General features: G+C 45.0%; 1 protein-coding gene across 3 annotated transcripts in view; it reads left to right on the top strand.

Annotated features, from left to right (window-relative positions):
* The window catches only part of LOC308459024 (unconventional myosin-Ig-like), an 85,814-nt gene that overhangs the window by 4,641 nt on the left and 59,047 nt on the right, over positions 1-22,126 (top strand). For 2 of the 3 annotated variants that reach the window (XM_080974016.1, XM_080974017.1), the window contains exons 2-10: positions 3,183-3,391; positions 5,280-5,373; positions 6,657-6,822; positions 8,369-8,422; positions 12,145-12,240; positions 15,435-15,551; positions 17,360-17,566; positions 20,817-20,962; positions 21,742-21,856. In XM_080974016.1, the coding sequence (XP_080830142.1) occupies positions 3,183-3,391; positions 5,280-5,373; positions 6,657-6,822; positions 8,369-8,422; positions 12,145-12,240; positions 15,435-15,551; positions 17,360-17,566; positions 20,817-20,962; positions 21,742-21,856 (1,204 nt within the window). Of the gene's footprint in view, positions 1-574; positions 780-3,182; positions 3,392-5,279; positions 5,374-6,656; positions 6,823-8,368; positions 8,423-12,144; positions 12,241-15,434; positions 15,552-17,359; positions 17,567-20,816; positions 20,963-21,741; positions 21,857-22,126 lie in introns of those variants that run through there. The other variant, XM_080974018.1, reaches the window with a different exon arrangement.

Genomic DNA, 22,126 nt, shown 5'->3' with positions numbered 1-22,126 from the left:
AAAAATGTTTTTCAGTTTCCTTGGCAGGTCTTTTCCTACAATCCCTCACGAAAATGCTTCAGGCTTTCTTTACAAATGTCAATTGGAACATTTTCTTCAACTCATTGTTTATCATTTCCCATTTTTTTAAAATCTTACTACAGTCCCACCACATAGGGTAAAAAGTCCCTTCTTTTTCCTTCCATTTCCAGCATATATTTGAAACAGTTTTAGACATTCTTCCTATCTGCACTGGTGTTATTCTCCTTATGTTCTTATGTCCTTATTTTCTTGCTGCCTGGCTCACACAGCTGTGGGACGCACATGTTGGCCACATTAGCACATCCGAGCCTGGCTGTTGCAGCTTGTGTCCTTGTTTTTATTGCACAACGGTTGTGTACGCCGGAGAAGGGGCATCGCTCTAAGGCAGAGCATCCGTCCTTGCACTGCAGGAGGCGGCTGAGGCGAAGATGGTTCTGCCCATCTTCTGTCCTCCAACCTGGCCTCTGTGGTTAGTCCCCCTTCCTCTTCTCGGTTTGACGCACCCTGGGAGTTTCCTGCAAGCCGCCCTTCTTCCTGTGTTTACAGGAAGGCGTTGTTTCTCAACTTCAGAGCAGACTTTTGCCCTTGACAGACAGGGGAGCAGACTTTTGTTTCTGTAGCCCCTGCAGGCAGCTAGTGCCCAGGGGTGCCCAGCGGGCAGAGACAGGGCAAAGGGACCCGTTGTAGGTGGCACCGTGTTGGGGGCGGACAGAGGAAAGGCAGAGAGTGGCCACTTCCAGACTGTCACTCTTTGGCAGGTGGGATCCAGTCGCATTCTTGCAAATTCAGCTTGCAGAATTAGAGCGGGTTTGGCACTCTGTGGGGGCACACCCGGTGCCGGATTTACGTATAAGCTAAACAAGCTATAGCTCAGGGCCCCACTCTCTTGGTGGCCCCCCAAAAATTTAATGGGAAAAATTCTGGATACATATTTTCAAAATACAGTCATACCTCAGGTTACAGATGCTTCAGGTTGTGTTTTTTTGGGGGGAGGGGGTTATGGACCCGCTGAAACCCAGAAGTACTGGAATGGGTTACTACTGGGTTTCGGCGGCCGCACATGCGCAGAAGCCCTAAATCGCAACCCACGCATGCGCAGATGTGGCGCTGCGGGTTGCGAATGTGCCTCCCGCACGGATCACGTTCGCAACCCGAGCGTCCACTGTATAAGATAAAAAACAAATACTGTATTTTTCCGTGTAGAAGACTGTATTTCCCCCCAATTTTTTTAAGTTTAAAATTGGGGGTCGTCTTATACACGGAATGTTGCAATTAAGAATACGGTGAAATAAAACCTACATACAGCAACAGTGTTTGATGTTTTGTAGGCTCCTATGAGGTATGTCATGGGCCCCGCCTGCTTGCCTGCTCCCTAAAAATAACGGGTTTGCTCCTTTCTATATATAGGGTGCCTACATTCTGCATGGACTGGTTGCATGGCAGCATGTGCAAATGGCTTGAGATACATATGAGGTCCAAAAATTACCTTTCGGGCTGCTTGCTCTTTCTCCTCCACTGCCGCCACCACCAGGTTTGTGGTGTGGTGAACCGGCTTATACTCGAGTCAATAGGTTTTCCCAGTTTTTTGTCCTAAAATTAGGTGCATTGGCTTATACTCGGGTCAGCTTATACTCAAGTATATACGGTATATTATGACCAATATCTCCTCTTCTTCCTCTTCTTCTTCTTCTTCTTCTTCTTCTTCTTCTTCTTCTTCTTCTTCTTCGATCACTTGTAGCCGAGTAAAATTCTCTTCCATAAACATGGTTTTAACAATGAGTCTGTAAGTGACTGTGGAGGCCAATTCTGGATCCACACGTCCTTCCACAGTGGGGACATTGGTTTCCTGACGGGAGTTGATCACGGTGTGGATATGCCAAGCGTGCCTTCCTCTTAGCACATTTCTCCCTTGCGTCCTGAGTTTGAGTGTCTTCAAAGCCCATGACACCTTTGGTCAAGGCTGTTCTCCAACTGGAGCGCTCACAGGCCAGTGTTTCCCAGTTGTTGGTGTTTATACTACATTTTTTTAGATTTGCCTTGAGTCAGTCTTTAAACCTCTTTTGCTGACCACCAGCATGACGCTTTCCATTTTTAAGTTCGGAATGGAGTAGTTGCTTTGCAAGACGATCATCAGGCATCCGCACAACAAGACCAGTCCAATGAAGTTGATGTTGAAGAATTGTTGCTTCAACACTGGTGATCTTTGCTTCTTCCAGTACACTGACATTAGTTCGCCTATCTTCCCAAGTGATGTGTGAAATTTTTCGGAGACGCCGTTCCTTACTATATGCTTGTGAAACATGGACCACTTATAAATGCCATCTCCAACTCCTCAATTGGCCTTGAGAGAGTCTTTAAACCTCTTTTGTTGACCACTAGCATTACGCTTTCCATTTTTAAGTTGGGAAGAGAGTAGTTGCTTTGGAAAGAAGGATCTTTTTATCACATGTGGTGGGAATGTAAGAAAGAGAAAAGCTTCTGGGAAATGATTTATGATGAGATGAAAAAGATGTTGAAATATACATTTATTTTTTTAAAAACCAGAAGCATTTCTACTTGGCATTGTAGGGGAGGATATTAACAGACAGGATAGTAAATTGTTTTTATATGCAGCAATGGCAGCAAGAGTATTATTGGGACAGAAATGGCAACAAGACGAATGGCAGACGAAATTAATGGACTATGTAGAATTAAATAAGATGACAGGAAGGATCCAAAACCTGCGGGACCAGAGATTTGCAGAGGACTGGAGTAAATATTTGAACTATTTGAAAAGCATTTGTAATAAACAGATTACGCTAGTAGGACTGCAATAAGTTTTGTAGAAGATTATGAAGAGAGTTATTAGTTCAGGACAATTAAAAGTAATAGGGAAATTAAGAAATGTAGATTAAGTGATAAAGATTGAAAAATCTTCAGATGCGGTCGATGGAAGCCCAAAACATTGTATGAGATAAGAAAATATGTTACATGGTTGTTGGGAATGATATGTAAAAAATTCATATATATAAAGTTATATATATATATATATATATATATATATATATATATATATATATAAATAATTATATATGTATATATATATATAAAAAGAGAGTAGTTGCTCTGGAAGACGATAATCAGGCATGCCCTCCTAACTGTGCTCCTCTGGCTTCTCCAAGGTTCGAGAAAGGGAGGATCTACACGTACATCGGCGAGGTGGTGGTCTCCGTGAACCCCTACAAGCAAACGGCGCTTTACGGGAAAGATGTGATTGAGCAATATCGTGGCCGCGAGCTCTACGAGAGACCGCCCCACCTCTTTGCGGTCGCCGACGCAGCTTACAAGGCCATGAAGCGCCGGGCAAAGGACACTTGCATTGTCATCTCAGGTATGGCAGGGGAGAGGTCTCTTGGTGCTCAAATCCTCTTTGTGGGTTCCCCCGTATAAACTGTTATAAGAAAAAACTGCTCCTCTTCCCTTATGGGCCACCCAAGAGCTCTTATAGAGTCCTTATGTAGGTTCTCTATTGGTAGGAGAAAATAACAGAGGCCAACCAGAGAATATTGAGAAGCAAAGCAGCTAGGAAGCCTGATCTTTATTGATCTGTTGCAACAGGGTGTTCACACATAAACACACCCCCACGCAGAAGGGAGGAGGAACCCAGAACAAAGGTGTGCAAGCCCTTATATAGATTTTTGAAATTGCCACCCTGTAGCTCAAGCCCACTGAGCCTAGGGCTTGCCGATCGAAGGGTCGGCGGTTCGAATCCCCGTGACGGGGTGAGCTCCCGTTGCTCAGTCCCTGCTCCTGCCAACCTAGCAGTTCGAAAGCACGTCAAAGTGCAAGTAGATAAATAGGTACCACTCCAGTGGGAAGGTAAACGGTGTTTCCATGCGCTGCTCTGGTTCGCCAGAAGCGGCTTAGTCATGCTGGCCACATGATGTGGAAGCTGTACGCCGGCTCCCTCGGCCAGTACAGCGAGATGAGCGCCGCAAACCCAGAGTCGGCCACAACTGGACCTAGCGGTCAGGGGTCCCTTTACCTTTACCTATCTCAATATCACCCCCAAATACATCACAGAAGAGGCGGTCTACAGCAGAATCCTGTCCGGCAGGAAACCTGTTGATGGGTTTACCTGGACAGCCTGACCATTCTTTTGTGAGGATAAATACTTAATTCCTGAGTCCAGGTCACAGGCTCACCCTATTCATACCCAAATGTGCCCTTAAGGCAGGATTTGTGAGCGCAGAGACAATGGGGAGGCTTTTCCCATTTCCATCCAAACTGCAGAGGAATATCATCCTTTTTATTCGACCGTCAGTCAGAAAAAAGTACATTTTGTCAATAGGCAGAGGAATATTTGAGGTCACTGAAAGAGTCAAAATGGCTTTAGGACTGTTTTCCTGTGCTGTTTTCCGACGTGTGGTTATATATCCATATATGTATTTGCCTGGTACATTTATGAACAATTATTTTATATCTTAGGGCGACCTTACAATTCTCATAACAATAACAAAACCATCACATCGCCACCCTGCAGTCTGAAGTGGGACCTGTCCTTATCCCTATTGATGGAGGAAGCATCCACCACCTCCACTGCTTTCCTCAACGTCTTGTTCTACTTCTTCTTCTTTTATATTTTGAAAGTTGTTTGTCTCTTTGTCTGTTCTCTATGCTTTAAAAAAAAATAATTAACAATTTCAACATAACAATTTCATTATTCCCCCTCCCCAACAAACCCTCCCCCCAGACATCCCTCAGCTCCTCCCTCTGATTTCTCAACTCATGTTATTCTCTGCATATTGTAAAATTGTATACATCCTTGTATTATCTATCTGCTAGATTAACCCTCAATAAATTTGTGTATGTTTATTCAAAACCTGCCAAGGAGTACAGTTCATTTTATTGTTTCTTTCAGTACTTTGTAGAAAGGTCCCCATTCTTCTTTAAAGTCACAGTTGTCCTTGTCATGTAGTTTGTGTGTCAGTTTCGCTGGTTCTGCATAGTTCATCAGTTTCTCTTGCCACTGTTCTTTTGTCGGGGTTTCCTCATTCTTCCATCCTCATGTTATTAAGACTCTTGCCGCTGCTGTAGCATACATAAATAAGTTATTTATTTTCCTTGGCAGGTCTTGTCCGACAATCCCTAACAAAAATGCTTCTGGTTGTTTTTTTTTTACAAATGTCATTTTAAACATTTTCTTCAACTCATTGTATATCATTTCCCAATTTTTTAAAATTTCTCTACATTCCCAAACGTCTTGTTCTTCTTTATAGGGGAAAGCGGTGCTGGAAAGACAGAGGCGAGCAAGTATATTATGCAGTATATTGCGGCTATCACGAACCCCACCCAGAGGGCAGAGGTGGAAAGGTAAGCGACTTTGTGGGTGCTCTTCCTGAAATTGTAGTCTAGAGTGTGTGGTTGTTTTTGGCTACTAGCCAGAGCAACAACTCGTAACGAAAGTGTGGAGGTTCCACACTTGGAAGCAGTCTGTCCCCAAGTACCTGTGTTAACGGAGAAATCTGAGGGCTCCCTTTGACAAAAAAAACAAGGACACCAGCCAGGAATACCAGAGCAAAACAGCAGCCAGTCAGCTTGGTTTTTATTAAAGACTGTCGCGACAGGACTCCCACCTTCCACAAGGTGGAACAAGATGGAAGCCCCGAACAAAAGAGCCCCCAAACTTTTATTAGCTGCTAATCCCCATGTTTAGTGATGTATGGAAGTGAGAGCTGGACCATAAAGAAGGCTGATCGCCGAAGGATGGATGCTTTTGAATTCTGGTGCTGGAGGAGACTCTTGAGAGTCCCATGGACTGCAAGAAGATCAAACCTCTCCATTCTGAAGGAAATCAGCCCTGAGTGCTCACTGGAAGGACAGATCCTGAAGCTGAGGCTCCAAGACTTTGGCCACCTCATGAGAAGAGAAGACTCCCTGGAAAAGACCCTGATGTTGGGAAAGATGGAGGGCGCAAGGAGAAGGGGAGGACAGAGGACGAGATGGTTGGACAGTGTTCTCAAAGCTACCAGCATGAGTTTGACCAAACTGCAAAAGGCAGTGGAAGACAGGAGTGCCTGGCGTGCTCTGGTCCAGGGGGTCACGAAGAGGTGGACACGACTAAATGACTAAACAACAACAACAATCCCCATGTTACACCCCCCATGTTACATGGTAAAAAATTACCTTTTAGAACAGTTGATGTGCTTAGAGCCTTGTTACAACAAGAGTATAAATTAATATCCCGATTGGGGACCATGTTTCCAAAAGGATTGAATACTGAATTTGATCTTGGATGTTATATATGCACTCAGATTAATGTCTTCGTTTGTGCTGCAATAGCGGAGAAGTGTAGCTGTACCTTTAATTATCTGTGATGATTGATTTTATACACCTGTGATGTTGGTGTGGTTTAGTATCCTAAGAATTTTTTATAGCAATGTTCAGGATTCGGGGGGGGTGGGGTGGTAAACCCAAGTCCCACAAGCCTGCAGTGTGTTGCACTGAAAAGTCGCTCCAAATCCAGCAAGTTTTGCAGGGATGGGCGTGGAATTTGAACCTGGGTCTCTCCACTCGGAGCCGAGCCCAACAATCGCTACATCCCCCTGGCCCTGATTCTCCCCTCTCTGTCTTCCTTCCTCTCTGCTTTCCTTCAGGGTGAAGAACGTCCTGCTAAAGTCCAACTGCGTCCTGGAAGCTTTTGGCAACGCCAAAACCAACCGCAACGACAACTCCAGCCGGTTTGGCAAATACATGGACATCAATTTTGACTTCAAAGGGGACCCCACAGGGGGCCACATCAACAACTACCTCCTGGAGAAGGTACTGTGTGTGGGTGAAGGTGGGGTGGCCCAAATGAATCATTCTGTTATAAGAAAAGAAACCTGCTCCTTTTCTCTTTTTACGGAGAAATCTGAGGGCTCCCTTGGACAAAAAAACAAGAACACCAGCCAGGAATACCAGAGCAAAACAGCAGCCAGTAGGCTTGGTCTTTATTGAAGACGGTCATGACAGGTCTCCCACCTGCCACAAGGTGAAACAAGATGGAGGCCCCGAACAAAAGAGCCCCCAAACTTTTATTAGCTGCTAATCCCCATGTTACAACCCCCAAACTACATCACGGTTACATCATGAAAGGGGAGGTCTGGTGGCAGTAATCTGAGCATCCTGGACCCTGCCCCATGGTTCTCCTTGCCCTCCACCAAACACCCATCAAGTGTAAAAAAGGAGATCTTTACATTTCCCTGTTTCCCAGCCAAGTTAATCACACCCTTTTGTCTTCATCTGGCTTTGGTATTTCTGGAATGGCTACCTGTCTGGCACTCAGGATGCCAGGGATTATCACTCAGGCAGAGGGGCTGCTGAATAGCTGAGCTCACACGTCTATATGAATTTCTGAAGTTTCCCCAGTGAGCCAGTACATAGATACATCCATCAGTGAATTGCCACATTTGGTATCATGCAGCAAAGGCCCTTAGAACAGGAACTGCAATGAAGTGTATTGTGGGGACAAATCACAAAAGTCACAAAAGTGATTGTGCTGATTTTGGTAGTGGGCTGCATGTGCATGATATCTGCTGGAGGGGCAACCCCCCCAACCTATACATAAATTCCTGCAACACTCTTATGGGGTATCCAAGAGCCCATATAGAGTCCATAAGGGGGTTCCCTATTGGTAGGAGAAAATAACAGAGGCTAACCAGAGTATATTGAGAAGCAAAGCAGCTAGTAAGCCTGATCTTTATTCCAGGAACTGAATTTCCGGCGCCGCAAAAGCGAGTCCCCAGGCTGTGCTGGTTTAGCGCAGCGCGCGGGGACTCGCCAAATGGGCGGCTTGGTTTGGGGGCGGCTTGGGGGCCGGTAAAACGACCCCCATGGGCTGCTTGTGGCCCATGGGCCTTAGGTTGCTGACCCCTGAATTAAACTTAAGCGTATTGGTTATGCTTAAGGGACACTGGTGGTGCTGTGGGTTAAACCACAGAGCCTAGGACTTGCCGATCAGAAGGTCGGTGGTTCGAATCCCCGCGACGGGGTGAGCTCCTGTTGCTCAGTCCCAGCTCCTGCCCACCTAGCAGTTCGAAAGCACGTCAAAGTGCAAGTAGATAAATAGGTACTGCTCCGGCGGGAAGGTAAACGGCGTTTCCGTGCGCTGCTCTGGTTCGCCAGAAGCGGCTTAGTCATGCTGGCCACATGACCCGGAAGCTGTACGCCGGCTCCCTCGGCCAATAAAGTGAGATGAGCGCCACAACCCCAGAGTCGGCCACTACTGGACCTAACGGTCATGGGTCCCTTTACCTTTGTATTGGTTATATGAGGCTGGTTATCCCACAGTTCAAAGATGTATTCTGAGTCTTCCCTTCCCTTGCAGTCTCGCATCCTCAAACAGCAGCCGGGCGAGAGGAATTTCCACACCTTCTACCAGGTGAGCAAACCTCCAGAAGAGGACCCACCCTTTCCCCTTCCTGCTGGGATTTCTCCCCATTCCTGATCTGCTTCTCTGTACTCAGATTGTGTGTTGATGTTGCTCCCTTATCCCTCAAGATCGCAAAGCGACATATGCCATCAGCTATATATTTTGGAAAGTGGTTTTCCGTCCATTTGTCCCCTAAAGGTTTGGAAGCCTCTTGAGATATCATTGCCAAACTTGACTCAAGGGTTCCCAAGGGTGAAGGCCGTGGTTTTCATCAATGTTTGACCGCCATTTTGAATCAAGAAGTCACTTTGGCCTGGCTTTGCCCGTTTTTGGCGTAGGTTCAGCTGTCGCTCGAAATACTGTCGCTAAACATACCCTAAGGTGGGGGTAGCAGTCTTTGCCAATGTTTGGACGCAGGGCATCATTTTGTTTTTTGTTTTTTTTAAATCATATTTATTAAAGTTTCCAAAGATATAGAAATACAAAGAAAAAAGAAAAGGGAAAAAAAAAAAGATATTTAAAACCTTACTTTCATTGCCTACTTTCTTGGACTCCCCCCCTCCCCCCCCGACTGTATTCCCCTTTCCTTAATTTGGTTCTACAAGCTCTCACTCCCAATTTGAAGCTTAATTTGTTTAACCCACTATCCAAGTTGAATTGTACAAATCTTACACCTTCCCACATCATTTACAAGAAAAGAAAAAAGATTTTCCCCAAGATCCACCCCAGTTCCTTCCACGAATTCCCTTTTTTTAAACACGTCCAATCAAAATAAAATGACATGCGTAAGTTATATAAAGAAATAGAAAATAAGAGATATAAAAAAAAATTCAAAAGATTGTTACACAGCCTTTGGATTCCAAATCTCCCCCCCCCCCTTCCCCGGTTTGAATTCCCCATGTCCATCAGTCTATACATTATCAGCCTGGAAGTCTCAATTCATGGCCAAATTTCTCCCCAATTCCATCTTGCCGGTTTTCTTTTAATTTATTAATTTTAATGATATTTAACTTCAAGTGTCCAATCTAACAAAGGCCTTTAATTTCCTTGATCTTTACCACTCCTCCCATTGTTCTTTCCGTGTCGTAATCAGTCCTTTGTTCTTCTTATTCCTCACTTTCTCAGGTTTCTTGTCCTGTTCAGCTGCTAAAACTTTCTTATTCAGAAATCTGGTATCTCTACAGAGGTTTGTTATTCAGGAACAAAAACTTACGTCCAGTCCCTTCCTTTCTTCAATAGAAAATTCTATTGTCTCCTTTAATGTAAATACCTCTGTAGACAAAATACTATTTCAGTTTTGCAGCTTTCCCAGAAGATAACAAGTCCTGTGCAAATCCCGGAGTATTTTTCCACTTACGACCGTTCTTGTAATGTCCCAATACCCCTCTAGGGGGATTATAATAACTTTGTATCCTCTGATCCAAAAGTCAAATTGTTGTTCCTTATTTTCCAACAGTTTGTATCCATATTATAGCAAAATGTAACAAAATTAACCAGCAAAGTCCTCGTAACAAAGCCCTCTTTATATTCTCCAGCTTTGACAGCTACTTTGACAGCTGTCAAAGTCTCCGTCTCTCTTCACCAGGCTCCGCGGATCGCCCCGGTTCCCAGGGGGGGGTTGCATTTTCCTTCTCCCCCTCCACTCTTCTCCTCCAGCACAGTTCTTATAATTTCCCATCGTGGAATTAATGATTTTTATCAGAAATATACTTCCCTTTGGACCTTGGTTGCTCAGTCCTTGTTTGGAATGCTTACAGTAGGGGGGGGGGATTGACTTCCTTTTTAAATCGCCCCCGCTCGTGCCAAATCCGAAATTTTGAACCCGGTTTCCCAATTACTCACGGGTTGTTGTTAATAGTCCAAATTTTCAATGGAAGAAGTCAGCGCTCTCCGTCGAATGGCATGCGGCTGCGCTCGGCAGGGAAAGCAGAAGACTCAAAGCACCACGCCGCTCCCCGGCACCCGATCCGAAGCCTTTAAAAAGGCTCCTTCACGAGTCGGGAGGGCGCTAATGGTGCAAGCCGAGTCACCCATGTCCACGGACTCCGTGCCCGTGGTTTTTAAGGGTCCCCGCGTCGCCGGCGCGGTAGGACCCAGCCCCTGCCAAGCAGACTCCCTCCGGAGCTCGGAGGGAGTCCGCCATTCGGCGATGGCGCCAACCCGGAAGTGCAGGGCATCATTTTGATTCAGTACGGCAGGTGGAAACAAGACCATGGCGTGACTGCGCCTGCTTTTTGTCATAGGTTTGGCCACCTCCTAAGATGCTGTTGCCAAACTTCGTACTCTTTGTCAATGTTTGGTTTCCAGGCGCCATTTTGAATCAATATGGCGTACCAAAATGCGTTGTAACTTCACCTGATTTTTGGAGTAGCAGGCTCAAATTCACAAATTACACAATTCATTTGAAAATCTTTTTTTTTTTCTTTCCTAAAAATTCCCGGGCAGCACCGAGCACTCCTTACTACCACGTGTAAATATTAAAAGTATAAGTCATGGGTAGGCAAACTAAGGCCGCGGACGGTCTGGGAATCAACGTGTTTTTAAATTAGTAGAATGTGTCCTTTTATTTAAAATGCATCCCCCCCAATTTTTTTATTCATTTTATAACACAAATAAAAAACACAAACAGAAAAGACAAACAATACGAACAAATTCTTGCCATATCCTTATTTTTCTAAACATTGTTGGGTGGGCTTCCCCAAGTCCCACCCATCTGATTTTCATTTTACTTCATCTTTAGCAGTTTACATATATCATAATTTCTAAACATCTTTTTTTTTTAAATCACACTTAAAATAACTTCACATTTTAGCACTTACAAATAATACTGTTTTAAAATACCCTATCTTCTACTTCTAACCCTACAGCCTATATCCACTTCCAAAGCTATTCTAAGGCATCACTGGGTTATTTGTGGGGCATAGGAATTCGTTCATTTTTTCCCTTTCAAAATATAGTCCGGCCCCCCACAAGGTCTGAGGGACAGTGGACCGGCCCCCTGCTGAAGAAGTTTGCTGACCCCTGGTATAAGTGCTGACTGGTGCAGGAGGTAGGGCAGGAGGCCAGGAAGCCAACAGTAGATGGCGCCAGAGGCATTGACAGACAGAGTCAACTCTTTCCAGCTCTGTCCTCTTCCAGCTGTCATGAGTTCTAGTAACTTGCTGGCTTTTAAAGAAGGTAATGGTAAAGGGACCCCTGACCATTAGGTCCAGTCGTGGCCGACTCTGGGGTTGCGGCACTCATCTTGCTTTACTGGCTGAGGGAGCCGGCGTACAGCTTCCGGGTCATGTGGCCAGCAGGACTAAGCCGCTTCTGGCGAACCAGAGTAGCGCACGGAAACACCGTTTACCTTCCCGCCGGAGTGGTACCTATTTATCTACTTGCACTTTGACGTGCTTTCGAACTGCTAAGTTGGCAGGAGCAGGGACCGAGCAACGGGAGCTCACCCCGTCGCGGGGATTCGAACCGCCGACCTTCTGATCAGCAAGCCCTAGACTCTGTGGTTTAACCCACAGCGCAAAGAAACAACACAGCAAATGCCGAGTTCTGGTGCACAATCGGATTTAGCATTTCAGGCCACAATTTTATATCGCTCCCTTGCACGCATGCCTCCCTCCTTCTGCATGTCGCATTTTTGTCCTGTGACACAACTTTCAGAATCTGGCTGCTCAGACTTGGGTTCGGAAGCTGCTGTGCTGGGCTGTTTACGAGAGAGTTCTTCTTTCTTGCAGTTGCTGCTTGGAGCCTCGGACGCTTTGCTGGAGTCCCTCCACCTCAGCAGGGATCCGGCAGCCTACAGGTTCACCAGAGAAGGTGCCAACAACCACGTAAGTTTCCCTGGGGTTTCATTTCCCCCCAAAAAACACCTTTTAAAAAGCTTCCGACCAATTCCAGCTTTTCCCAGACCAATTAATCTGCACACATCTTCTCCCCCACCCCCGTCTCTCCTTGTTTATTATAATTAAACATGTAAAGGTTAATAAACTGACACACTCCAGAGTTAGTAGGTTGGTATTATAACATTTATTAAAATAATGCTATGGGTTAATAGAAACAGCAAAGAACCAAAGAATTAAAATGCAAGCTCTGTAAAAACCCAACTTAAAATCCAGATATGTCTAATGTATTCAATCCAGTAGCTAACTAAAAGCCCAAAGACAACACTCCCAATATAATAATAAAGTACTGCAAAACAAGTGGCAATTTTCAGCTATCAAAACTGTGGGTTTTGCATTTTTGTATCCTTTTCTCAATCAGGAAAAAAAATCTTCTGAATGTTATATAACATACATATAAAACAAGATAGAAAAAGACATTATAATCTTGTAACACATCTGATCTATCAGCAGGTATCTTGGAGCATCAAGTAATGAAATAATAATGCCTTTAATAATAATAAGCCTCTTCAGCAGAGAGGAAATAAAAAAGCACATGATACCTCAAGTTTCATATCCACCAAATACTAAATCAATGGGTTATTTTGGTACAAAACGAAACAAAACAAAAAAACCTTCCCTTACCCTGGGATCCAAGGTATGTTTTTAATTTTAGGATCCAAGTATAGCGTTTTTCTTGTTGAATGGGGTGGCGGGATTTGGGTTACCGCAAGAGCAGAGACCCCAAACCGCCACTGGGGGGCACTGATCTTTCATTCCCCACTGAAAGCTTTCCATTCCCAGCTTGCCTTGGAGGCAATAAATGTGCTTTTTTTCCTGGGGGTACGCATACCCCTAAGCATTTTGTGAATCTCAGTTTGGCCTCCTTGAAGGGCATTATTTCAGTAGGAGTAGGATAATGAGAGTACCCCAAACATATTTTTTTAAAAGAAAAAAGCACTGAATAAATGGAATTTAAAGAGGCAAATCCGAAAGAGTTCATCTAGCTCTGTGGTCCCCCAAAGCTTTTTCGGGCTGCCGCCCCTTTGGTGCCACAAACTCACCCCATTGCCCACTATCCTACCCTATAAAATGCATTCTTTTTTTTTTTTTAATGATATTTATTAAAGTTTCACATGAAAAGAGACACATCAATAAAAAAAGAATTTAAAAAGAAAAAGAAAAATACACAATACAAAATACAGAAAGAAAAAAGAAAAAACAGTTAAAAACAATTCCGTCTTTTCATCACTACTTTTAGATTTACTTATTTCCTGGACCTCCTCATACCTCCCTCTTTTGTATTCCAATTCAGTTTGTTTGTCCAGCAATTCCTTTCCCTCCTTTTTAATCCCAATCCTTAATCTTAATATAATATAACATTAAATTTTTACCTATTAAAAGCCAATTTTCCATTCTTTTAACCTTTTTAATCCTAATCCTTAATCTTGATCTGTATATAACTTTAAAGCCTGTACAGCTAGAAGCCACTTAATTTCAATCCATCATCACTCTAACATTCTTTAGTTTTGCAATATTTCTGTAAGTAATCTTTAAATTTCTTCCAATCTTCTTCCACCGACTCTTCTCCCTGGTCACGGATTCTGCCAGTCATTTCCGCCAATTCCATATAGTCCATCAGTTTCATCTGCCATTCCTCCAGTGTGGGAAGTTCTTGTGTCTTCCAATACTTTGCGATGAGTATTCTTGCTGCTGTTGTTGCATACATAAAGAAAGTTCTATCCTTTTTTAACACCGATTGGCCGACTATGCCCAGGAGAAAGGCCTCTGGTTTCTTCAAGAAGGTATATTTAAATACCTTTTTTAATTCATTATATATCATCTCCCAGAAAGCCTTAATCTTTGGGCACGTCCACCAAAGGTGAAAAAATGTACCTTCAGTTTCTTCACATTTCCAACATTTATTATCAGGCAAATGGTAGATTTTTGCAAGCTTGACTGGGGTTATGTACCACCTGTATATCATTTTCATAATATTTTCTCTCAAGGCATTACATGCCGTAAATTTCATACCTGTGGTCCACAACTGTTCCCAGTCAGCAAACATAATGTTATGTCCAAAAAAAAGGCATTCTTCAGGATACCTCTCTGCACAAGCGAGATAATTACACAACAACGTTCAAAGCAAGGACAATGAATTGCACATTTATCCAAAATCCCATCCGTTCATGTTTAAGTCCTTCAACAAAATTGATGAACTAGATTAACAGAGGCAATTAGAGATCACAATAGACAAGAATTTCAAAAAGCTTGGGGGAAATGCAGAGAATACTTCACAAAACAGTGCCCTAAAAATTTATACCTGGACTTGTTTCGATTAATGTCTGCAGGAGACTTTGTGGATATTTAAGTTATAATTTGGAAAATCTTAATAATTATTCATAAAGGAAACAGCTTATAAGGAGTAAAGAAGGAGACCAGATACAGGATAAAGGAAGTCTTCTATTTGGTTCCAGTTACAGATGGGTAGCCGTGTTGGTCTGCCATAGTCGAAATAAAAAAATTCCTTCCTGTAGCACCTTAAAGACCAACTAAGTTAGTTCTTGGTATAAGCTTTCGTGTGCATGCACACTTCTTCAGATACACTGGTTCTTAATAAAATCTATTTGGTTGTTTGTATTGTTGTATGTTATGCTTATTGTTTGTTATGTTCGCGTTTAATGAGGGTGGATTTCTGTATTGGGGTGGGGTGGGGGGATTATGTTATGTTGTAAGTAAAATTTCCAATAAAAACAGTAAAATAACAAATGGGGGGGGGGGGGATTGATGAACTGGATCCAGGAATGCCAACTTTTCAAAGTCCTTATTTAGTCCACCATCCTTATTTAGCTCTTCTAAATATGTCTTGTGATAAACATCCAGGCAGCTAACAAAAATAATAGAATCAATACTTTTTGCCCATCCCATAATAATACTAGTGAAGAGATTGCCATCGGTTCTTGTTTCGTTCTTAAACTAATTTATACAAACCCCATCTCCAGAAAGCTTGCCAGTTGGATGACATTTGCAGGCAGCAGAAAAAATCTTCCTGGTAGTGCTTAAGCATCATTATTTTTATTTTCCCCTCTTTTCTTTCTCCTGATTCATTCCTTTCTGGTCTCCCCGGCATCCCCTTGCAACCCTAGTCCTCGGGGAGCGAGAAATCCAGCCACCGGGCCGTTGCAGACGCCATGACCGTGATCGGTTTCACTTCGGAAGAGATCGACTCCGTCTACAAGATCCTGGCGGCCATTTTGCACTTGGTAAATGAAGGGGGGCATTGCTTGCTGGTGCCGGGAAGGCGTACGCAGACGGAATAAATATTCAAGTTAGAAAGGAAACAGCCACACGGGTTTGTCCTCTGTGCTTTTGGTATGTGAGGAGAAATTCTGGGTACCCTCTCTTCTGCCTGGAAATGTATTAAGATGTGGTAAAAAAAACTGTTTGAAAGTCATTTACAGGGAACATACGGCTCCGGGGGCCGGTTGTGGCACCACAATGTGGCCCTTGAGACTCTTCCACGCCCCCTTTCCTAGGCCACTCCCCCTCACACTTTCCTCAACGGCTTTTCAGCCTGGCTGAAATGTTTATCCCATTTGGGATAAGGACTTTCGCCTGCCTGGGTAGAGGTTAGAGAGACAGGTGTTTGTAGAAACCCTTTGGTTTCGGTCAGACCCAAAGCTTTGCCCACAGTCATAGCTGTCAACTTACAGATTTGAAAATAAGGGACCAGCAGCCTCGAAAATAAGGGATCAGCAGCCAAAATTTTAGTCAACCAGCTGCAAAGTTAAAAGGGACCAGATTTTTAGCCCTTTCTTTCCAGAGGTTGCTGCTCAAGACACCAGCCGACGAAACCCTGCAATTAAATAACTACAAGCAGCAAAACGAAGTCCGAGCTACGAAGATGCTGCTGCAGTTCTGTATCTTTTCTCTCGTGCTCCATCTGCAGCTCTCAGTTCTATCAGTCGGGGGGGGGAGGAACGGGGGGGGGGAATAGCGCCCGAAGTAAAGACGCAGAGGAGCATGGAATATGGTCGCCATTCTGGAACTGGCTTCCTGTTGGCTTCATGGTTGCTTCCATACCCTTCAACATCTGGGTGATCCAAATCGGGACGTTTGTTTTTTGGGTCGCGGGAGCAAGATGACTCACATCAGAATGCAAAACCAAAAAAGAGCGTATTTTTGTCTGGTGCTTTGGTGCAAAACCAGCTGACTTGCGCCGAACCCCAAACTGGAATGTTCCAATAACCTGCAGTTACATAAGAGTATACAGTGGTACTTCTGGATGCAAATGGGATCCGTTCCGGAGCCCCGTTCACATCCTGAAGAGAATGCAACCTGCGTCTGCGCGTGCGCAGGTCACCGTTTCTGCGCATGTGCGTGACGTCATTTTGAGCGTCTGCGCATGCGCGAGCGGCAAAACCCGGAAGTAATGCATTCTGTTACTTCCAGGTTGCCACGGAGCGCAACCCGGAAATGCTCAACCTGAAGCAACTTTAACCCGAGGTATGACTGTATATTTAAAGAAGATAAATACAGTGGTACCGCAGAAGTTGAACATAATCCGTTCTGGAAGGGCGTTCGACTTCCAAAATGTTCGATTTCCGAGGCACGGCTTCTGATTGGCTCTTGCAATCGGAAGAGCCAATCGGAAGCTGATTGTCTGTCGCATTGGATGTTCGGCTTCCGAAAAACATTCGAAAACCGGAACATGTACTTCCAGGGTTTCGACGTTTGGGAACCGAAACGTTCGGCGACGGAGATGATCGAAAACCGAGGTTTGACTGTAAATGAGTAAGTTAAGTGAATTTGGATATGCAGAAGATATTAAAAATAAACTTAAGGAACCGCAGAAAGAGGGGAAAGGACATCAAGTTTTAAAATGTCAAGATGATTGTAAAATCAGTGAAATGTATATCTCTGAAATGTATGTATATGTATACCTGAAATGTTCCATGATCCAATCAGAAGCCAGGATGGCTTCTGTAATTCCGGGATGTCCTGCTTAAATTGGGACGATTCAGTGATATGTGCTTCTGTTTGATTGCTCTTCTCTCACCGGACTTTCCAGGGCAACGTGTGCTTTGTCGCCATGGGGGACGACGTGGAGGTAGAGAACGCCGAACTGGTGCCCTACCTGGCGGAGCTGACCTCCACGGAGCCGGAAAGTCTCCTCAACACACTCCTCTACCGGACAGTAGCCACCGGGGGTGGGGAAGTCATCCAAAAGGGCCACAGCGTCAACGAGGCCAACTACGCGAGGGATGCTTGCGCCAAGGTAGTAGCTATGGCAAGGTGTGGAAATGTTCAGGGAGGCAGGAGAGAGAATATATTGTTTAATCATAGCCTTCCAAACTTGCGTTAGCAGGTCCCTTTACTTAGCAGAGTGCATTCCCCTTTTAAACACACAGTGCAAGCTTGTTTAAGCTTCTCAATATAGGATTCCTGGTAATCCCCTTTTCTCCCCCTTAAAAGAAATAGACAAGACACAATCTTGTGTAAAGTATTATAAAAGAAGTTTACTCACACATTCAGTTCACAGATGGATCCCTGAAGGCAGACTTAGGTTACAAAGTAACGTATTTTTCCGTGTATAGGTTTTTCCCCTAAAAAATAATGTCCAAAATTTGGGGGCATCTTATGCACGGATAGATCTTCCCCCATTTTCTTAAATCAGAGTCCCCCAAAATAGGGGGCGAGAAGTGATGGCATGAGACAGGAGTTGGTAATGCAGGTGAGCTGTCCAGAAGCACGCTGGCAAGTATGCTCCAAGCAAGCTGCTGGCTAGCTCTACAGAGGCTCCTTTTATTAGCAGAAGTCAATAATTGGAAACAGTAGTGAAACCACCCTGAACTTAATGGATTTCCATCTACGCACATTTCCAGCGTTAGCAAATACAAGTGTCAGAAGGTGCTTCCCTCAAATGTTCCCCCCGATACTTGATTACGTCTGCGACCCCGGTCATGCTCCAGCCAAGCGATATGTCTGGCAAACAAAATGTGAAAGGACAAAAGGTTAGGGGGAAACCCTGTATTCTAGCCAAGAAGGCAAAAGGTCAGGAAAAGCAGGCATATCGCTCCTTGACATACTGTTGCACGTATGGTGCGAGGTTTGCCTTCGCAAAGCGGAGCGTTACCTCTACAGGGGCGTATAGATGCACAAATACGGTATATACACATGGAACTACCCCATATGAGAGTTAGTCCCAGGGACTGCAGACAGGCAGTCACTGCTACTCACACGGCGAAAGCAAGATGGAGAAGAGAGAGAGTGGTTTCTGCCTTGCCCCTTTTGATACCTGGGCAGGTAAGGTTACGCCCACCTCTAGTCACATGCAGAGGAAGTTTGCCCCAGTTCAGGAGGAAACAGGAAGTTTTCTACTGAGTGGAGCAAACATCCCCTTTCATGTCCACTCTAGGAATGTTGTAAAGGTAAAGGTACCCCTGACCGTTAGGTCCAGTCGCGGACGACTCTGGGGTTGTGCGCTCATCTCGCTCTATAGGCTGTGGGAGCCGGCATACAGCTTCTGGGTCATGTGACCAGCATGACTAAACCACTTCTGGTGAACCAGTGCAGCGCATGGAAACGCCGTTTACCTTTCTGCCGGAGCGGTACCTATTTATCTACTTGCACTTTTCGTGCTTTCGAACTGCTAGGTGGGCAGGAGCAGGGACCGAGCAACGGGAGCTCACCCCGTTGCGGGGATTCGAACCGCTGACCTTCTGATCAGCAAGTTCTAGGCTCTGTGGTTTAGACCACAGTGCCACCCGTGTCCCAGGAATGTTGTAATTTACTGCTATCTATGTGTCACATCCCATAGAAGGTAGGAGGTGCGGACCCCTTCTCGTTCGCACAAGGCGTTTGGGCTTCGTAGGCCAAATTCTGAAGGAGAGGGCCACCTATCTCCTCGAGGTGGAAGGACAGATTCATACTCATCCACGAAAAGAGAGATCTTTGCAATGCTGGGAAGCCAAGGCCAGTTGGCTGCCAAGTACCGTGTTTTTCGCTCCATAAGACGCACCTTTTCCCTCCTAAAAAGTAAGGGGAAATGTCTGCGCGTCTTATGGAGCGAATGTGTAGTTGGTTGCTGGCTCCCTTGCCCCGGCCTCCATTGTTGAATGTTCTGCAGACGGAGGCTGTTTGTTTCCCCAGCGACATGTGACTGGCTGGTTAGATTATCTGTCTGGAAACTGTAGAAACAGCTCCTTTCCTTTCCTAAAGAAGCTGCAGAACTGTGAATTGAATCCCATAAAAACAGGATTTTTTCCCTTTGCAAAGTAAGCTCAACAACTTTAAGCTGATCCTCAAAAAAGGAGGCTTTCCCCCTTTCCACCTCTAAAAACTATGTGCGTCTTATGGTCAACTGCGTTTTATGGAGCGAAGAATACGGTAGCTAAGTTCAAGGTGTAGAAAACCCTACACAGCTTGGGACCAGTAAAGTCGCCATATTTGTAGAAGTAAAATTCAGTTGTTGAACTTTTTTGTGTGAAATGAACCTCAAAATCGTTGAGGGTTTTTGTTTTTGTTTTTAAAGGAAACTCAAAGTTCTTGAGGTTTCTTTTTAGGCAGTCAACTTCAAAATCCCAAACGTGTCAACAATTATTCGAAGTTCTCACCCTGGACACCATTTTTGCTGGACGTATGGCAACCAATAACCAGGATACCTGATGTACCGTCTCACTCCTTATTTATTTATTTAATCCATTTACTCGTTGTGTTTATGTTCCGCCTTTTCCTCCAAGGAGCTCAAAGTGGTTCTCTCCCTCCCCATTTAAGCCCCACAACAACCCCGGGGATGTACCATATTTTTCGCTCTATAGGACGCACCGGACCATAGGAGGGGGAGAACAGGGGGAAAAAAATATTATCCCCCTCTCTGCTCAGCGTCCCTTCAGCGAAGCGGCAGGAGAAACGGAGCCCCTTCCATTTCTCCTCCCGCTTGGCTGAAGGGGCGCTGCACAGCTCTCCCTCTCTGCTGAAGCCAGGAGAGTCTGGCTCTCCCGGCTTCAGCGATAGCCACGCGAAGCCTCCGAAGTGCATAGGGAGCGCTCCCTCTGCGCTCCAAAGGCTTCAGGCGGCTATCCCTGAAGCCTGGAGAGTGAGAGGGGTCGGTGCGCACCAACCCCTCTCGCTCTCCAGGCTTCAGCAAAAGCAACGCGAAGCCTCCAGAGCGCAGAGGGAGCGCTCCCTCTGCGCTTTGGAGGCTTCGCGTTGCTATCGCTGAAGCCAAGGAGCCTGCATTCGCTCCATAGGACGCACATACATTTCCCCTTAATTTTTGGAGGGGAAAAAGTGCGTCCTATAGAGCGAAAAATACGGTAGGTTCAGCTGAGAGGCAGTGAGTGGCGTTCCAGGAGTAAGAAACCAATGCAAAAAAGCCTGGTCTTGTGCTGCCACCCTCCAGACCTCTTGCAAAGGAGGCTCACGGTGGTCTCACGATAGTCTCCTGAGGCATTTAAAGCCGCTGAAATCTGAGAACTCTGTTCAACCGAAAGATGACACGGCCATCACCCTGTTTTCACCTACAGGCCTTCTATGAGCGTCTATTCTGCTGGATCGTGGCCCGCATCAACACGGTCATCGAGGTCAAGAACTACGATGCCCGAATCCATGGCAAGAATACGGTGATTGGAGTCCTGGACATCTATGGCTTCGAGATCTTCGACAACAATAGGTTGGTGTCTTTCACCTAGGGGAGACCGAGACAAACGAAATACAGTTCTGCACCCGCTTCTGCGCTAAACATTTAAAGCAGTGTGATAACTATTTAAACAGTCGTCCCAGAACTACATTTCCCTTTTAATGTTTAATAGGTTATTGTATTTTAGTGTTTTGTTGGAAGCTGCCCAGAGTGACTTGGGAAACCCAGCCAAATGGGTGGGGTATAAATAATAAATTATTATTATTATTATTATTATTATTATTATTATTATACCACTGACCGTCTTCCTGGCCCTGCTCTGAACCTCTTCCAATCTGCCTACGCTCTTTCCGAAAGTGTGATGTCCAGACTTAGGCCTGCTCAAATTTGGGTTCCCTGATCCTAAAATGACATCGATGGACAGGCATTTCAGGGCCAACAAAAGAAAGCCCACTCTGCCCTGCAAAAATGCGACATTAACTTATGGAACTCACTGTCACAAGATGCGACAATAGCCACTGTCTCAGGTGACTTGTAAAGAAAATTAGACAAATGCGTAGGCTGTCTGATCAATAACATGTAGTCGTGACGGCTATATAGAAATATTATTTAGATCCAGAGGCATTATGGCATTAAAAGTGAACCCAGGTTCAAATCTCCAGCGTGAAGCTCACGGGCTCACCTTCCATAGTAATTAAATAAGTCTGGACTCTGCCACTGAGCTATGGTTTTGCCCTGGGGTGCAGAATCCCCTTTGCTCTGTGGGGTGCAGATTGGGGTCCTGAGTCTTGCCTGCTCCCTCTCCCTTTCAGTTTTGAGCAGTTCTGCATTAACTACTGCAACGAGAAGCTGCAGCAGCTGTTCATCGAGCTGATCTTGCAGCAGGAGCAGGAGGAGTACCAGCGCGAGGGGATCGAGTGGCAACACGTGAGTCGCGGTGGCCGGTGGGGGGGAAGGTGTGGGGTTTTTTGGTTGCATATTTTGTGGTTTTATGTGGTGAACTGCCCTGTGATCTTTGGATGAAGGGCGGTACAGTGGTACCTCGGGTTACAGATGCTTCAGGTTACATACGCTTCAGGTTACAGACTCTACTAACCCAGAAATAGTACCTCAGGTTAAGAACTTTGCTTCAGAACGAGAACAGAAATCGCGTGGTGGCGGCGCAGCGCTACCTCAGGTTAAGAACAGTTTCAGGTT

Source organism: Podarcis pityusensis, assembly GCF_964106645.2.
Source record: "Podarcis pityusensis genome assembly, chromosome: 12".
Lineage (NCBI taxonomy): Eukaryota > Metazoa > Chordata > Lepidosauria > Squamata > Lacertidae > Podarcis > Podarcis pityusensis.
The sequence above is the reverse complement of the archived record's forward strand: the minus strand, read 5'-3'. Positions and strand labels throughout refer to the sequence as shown.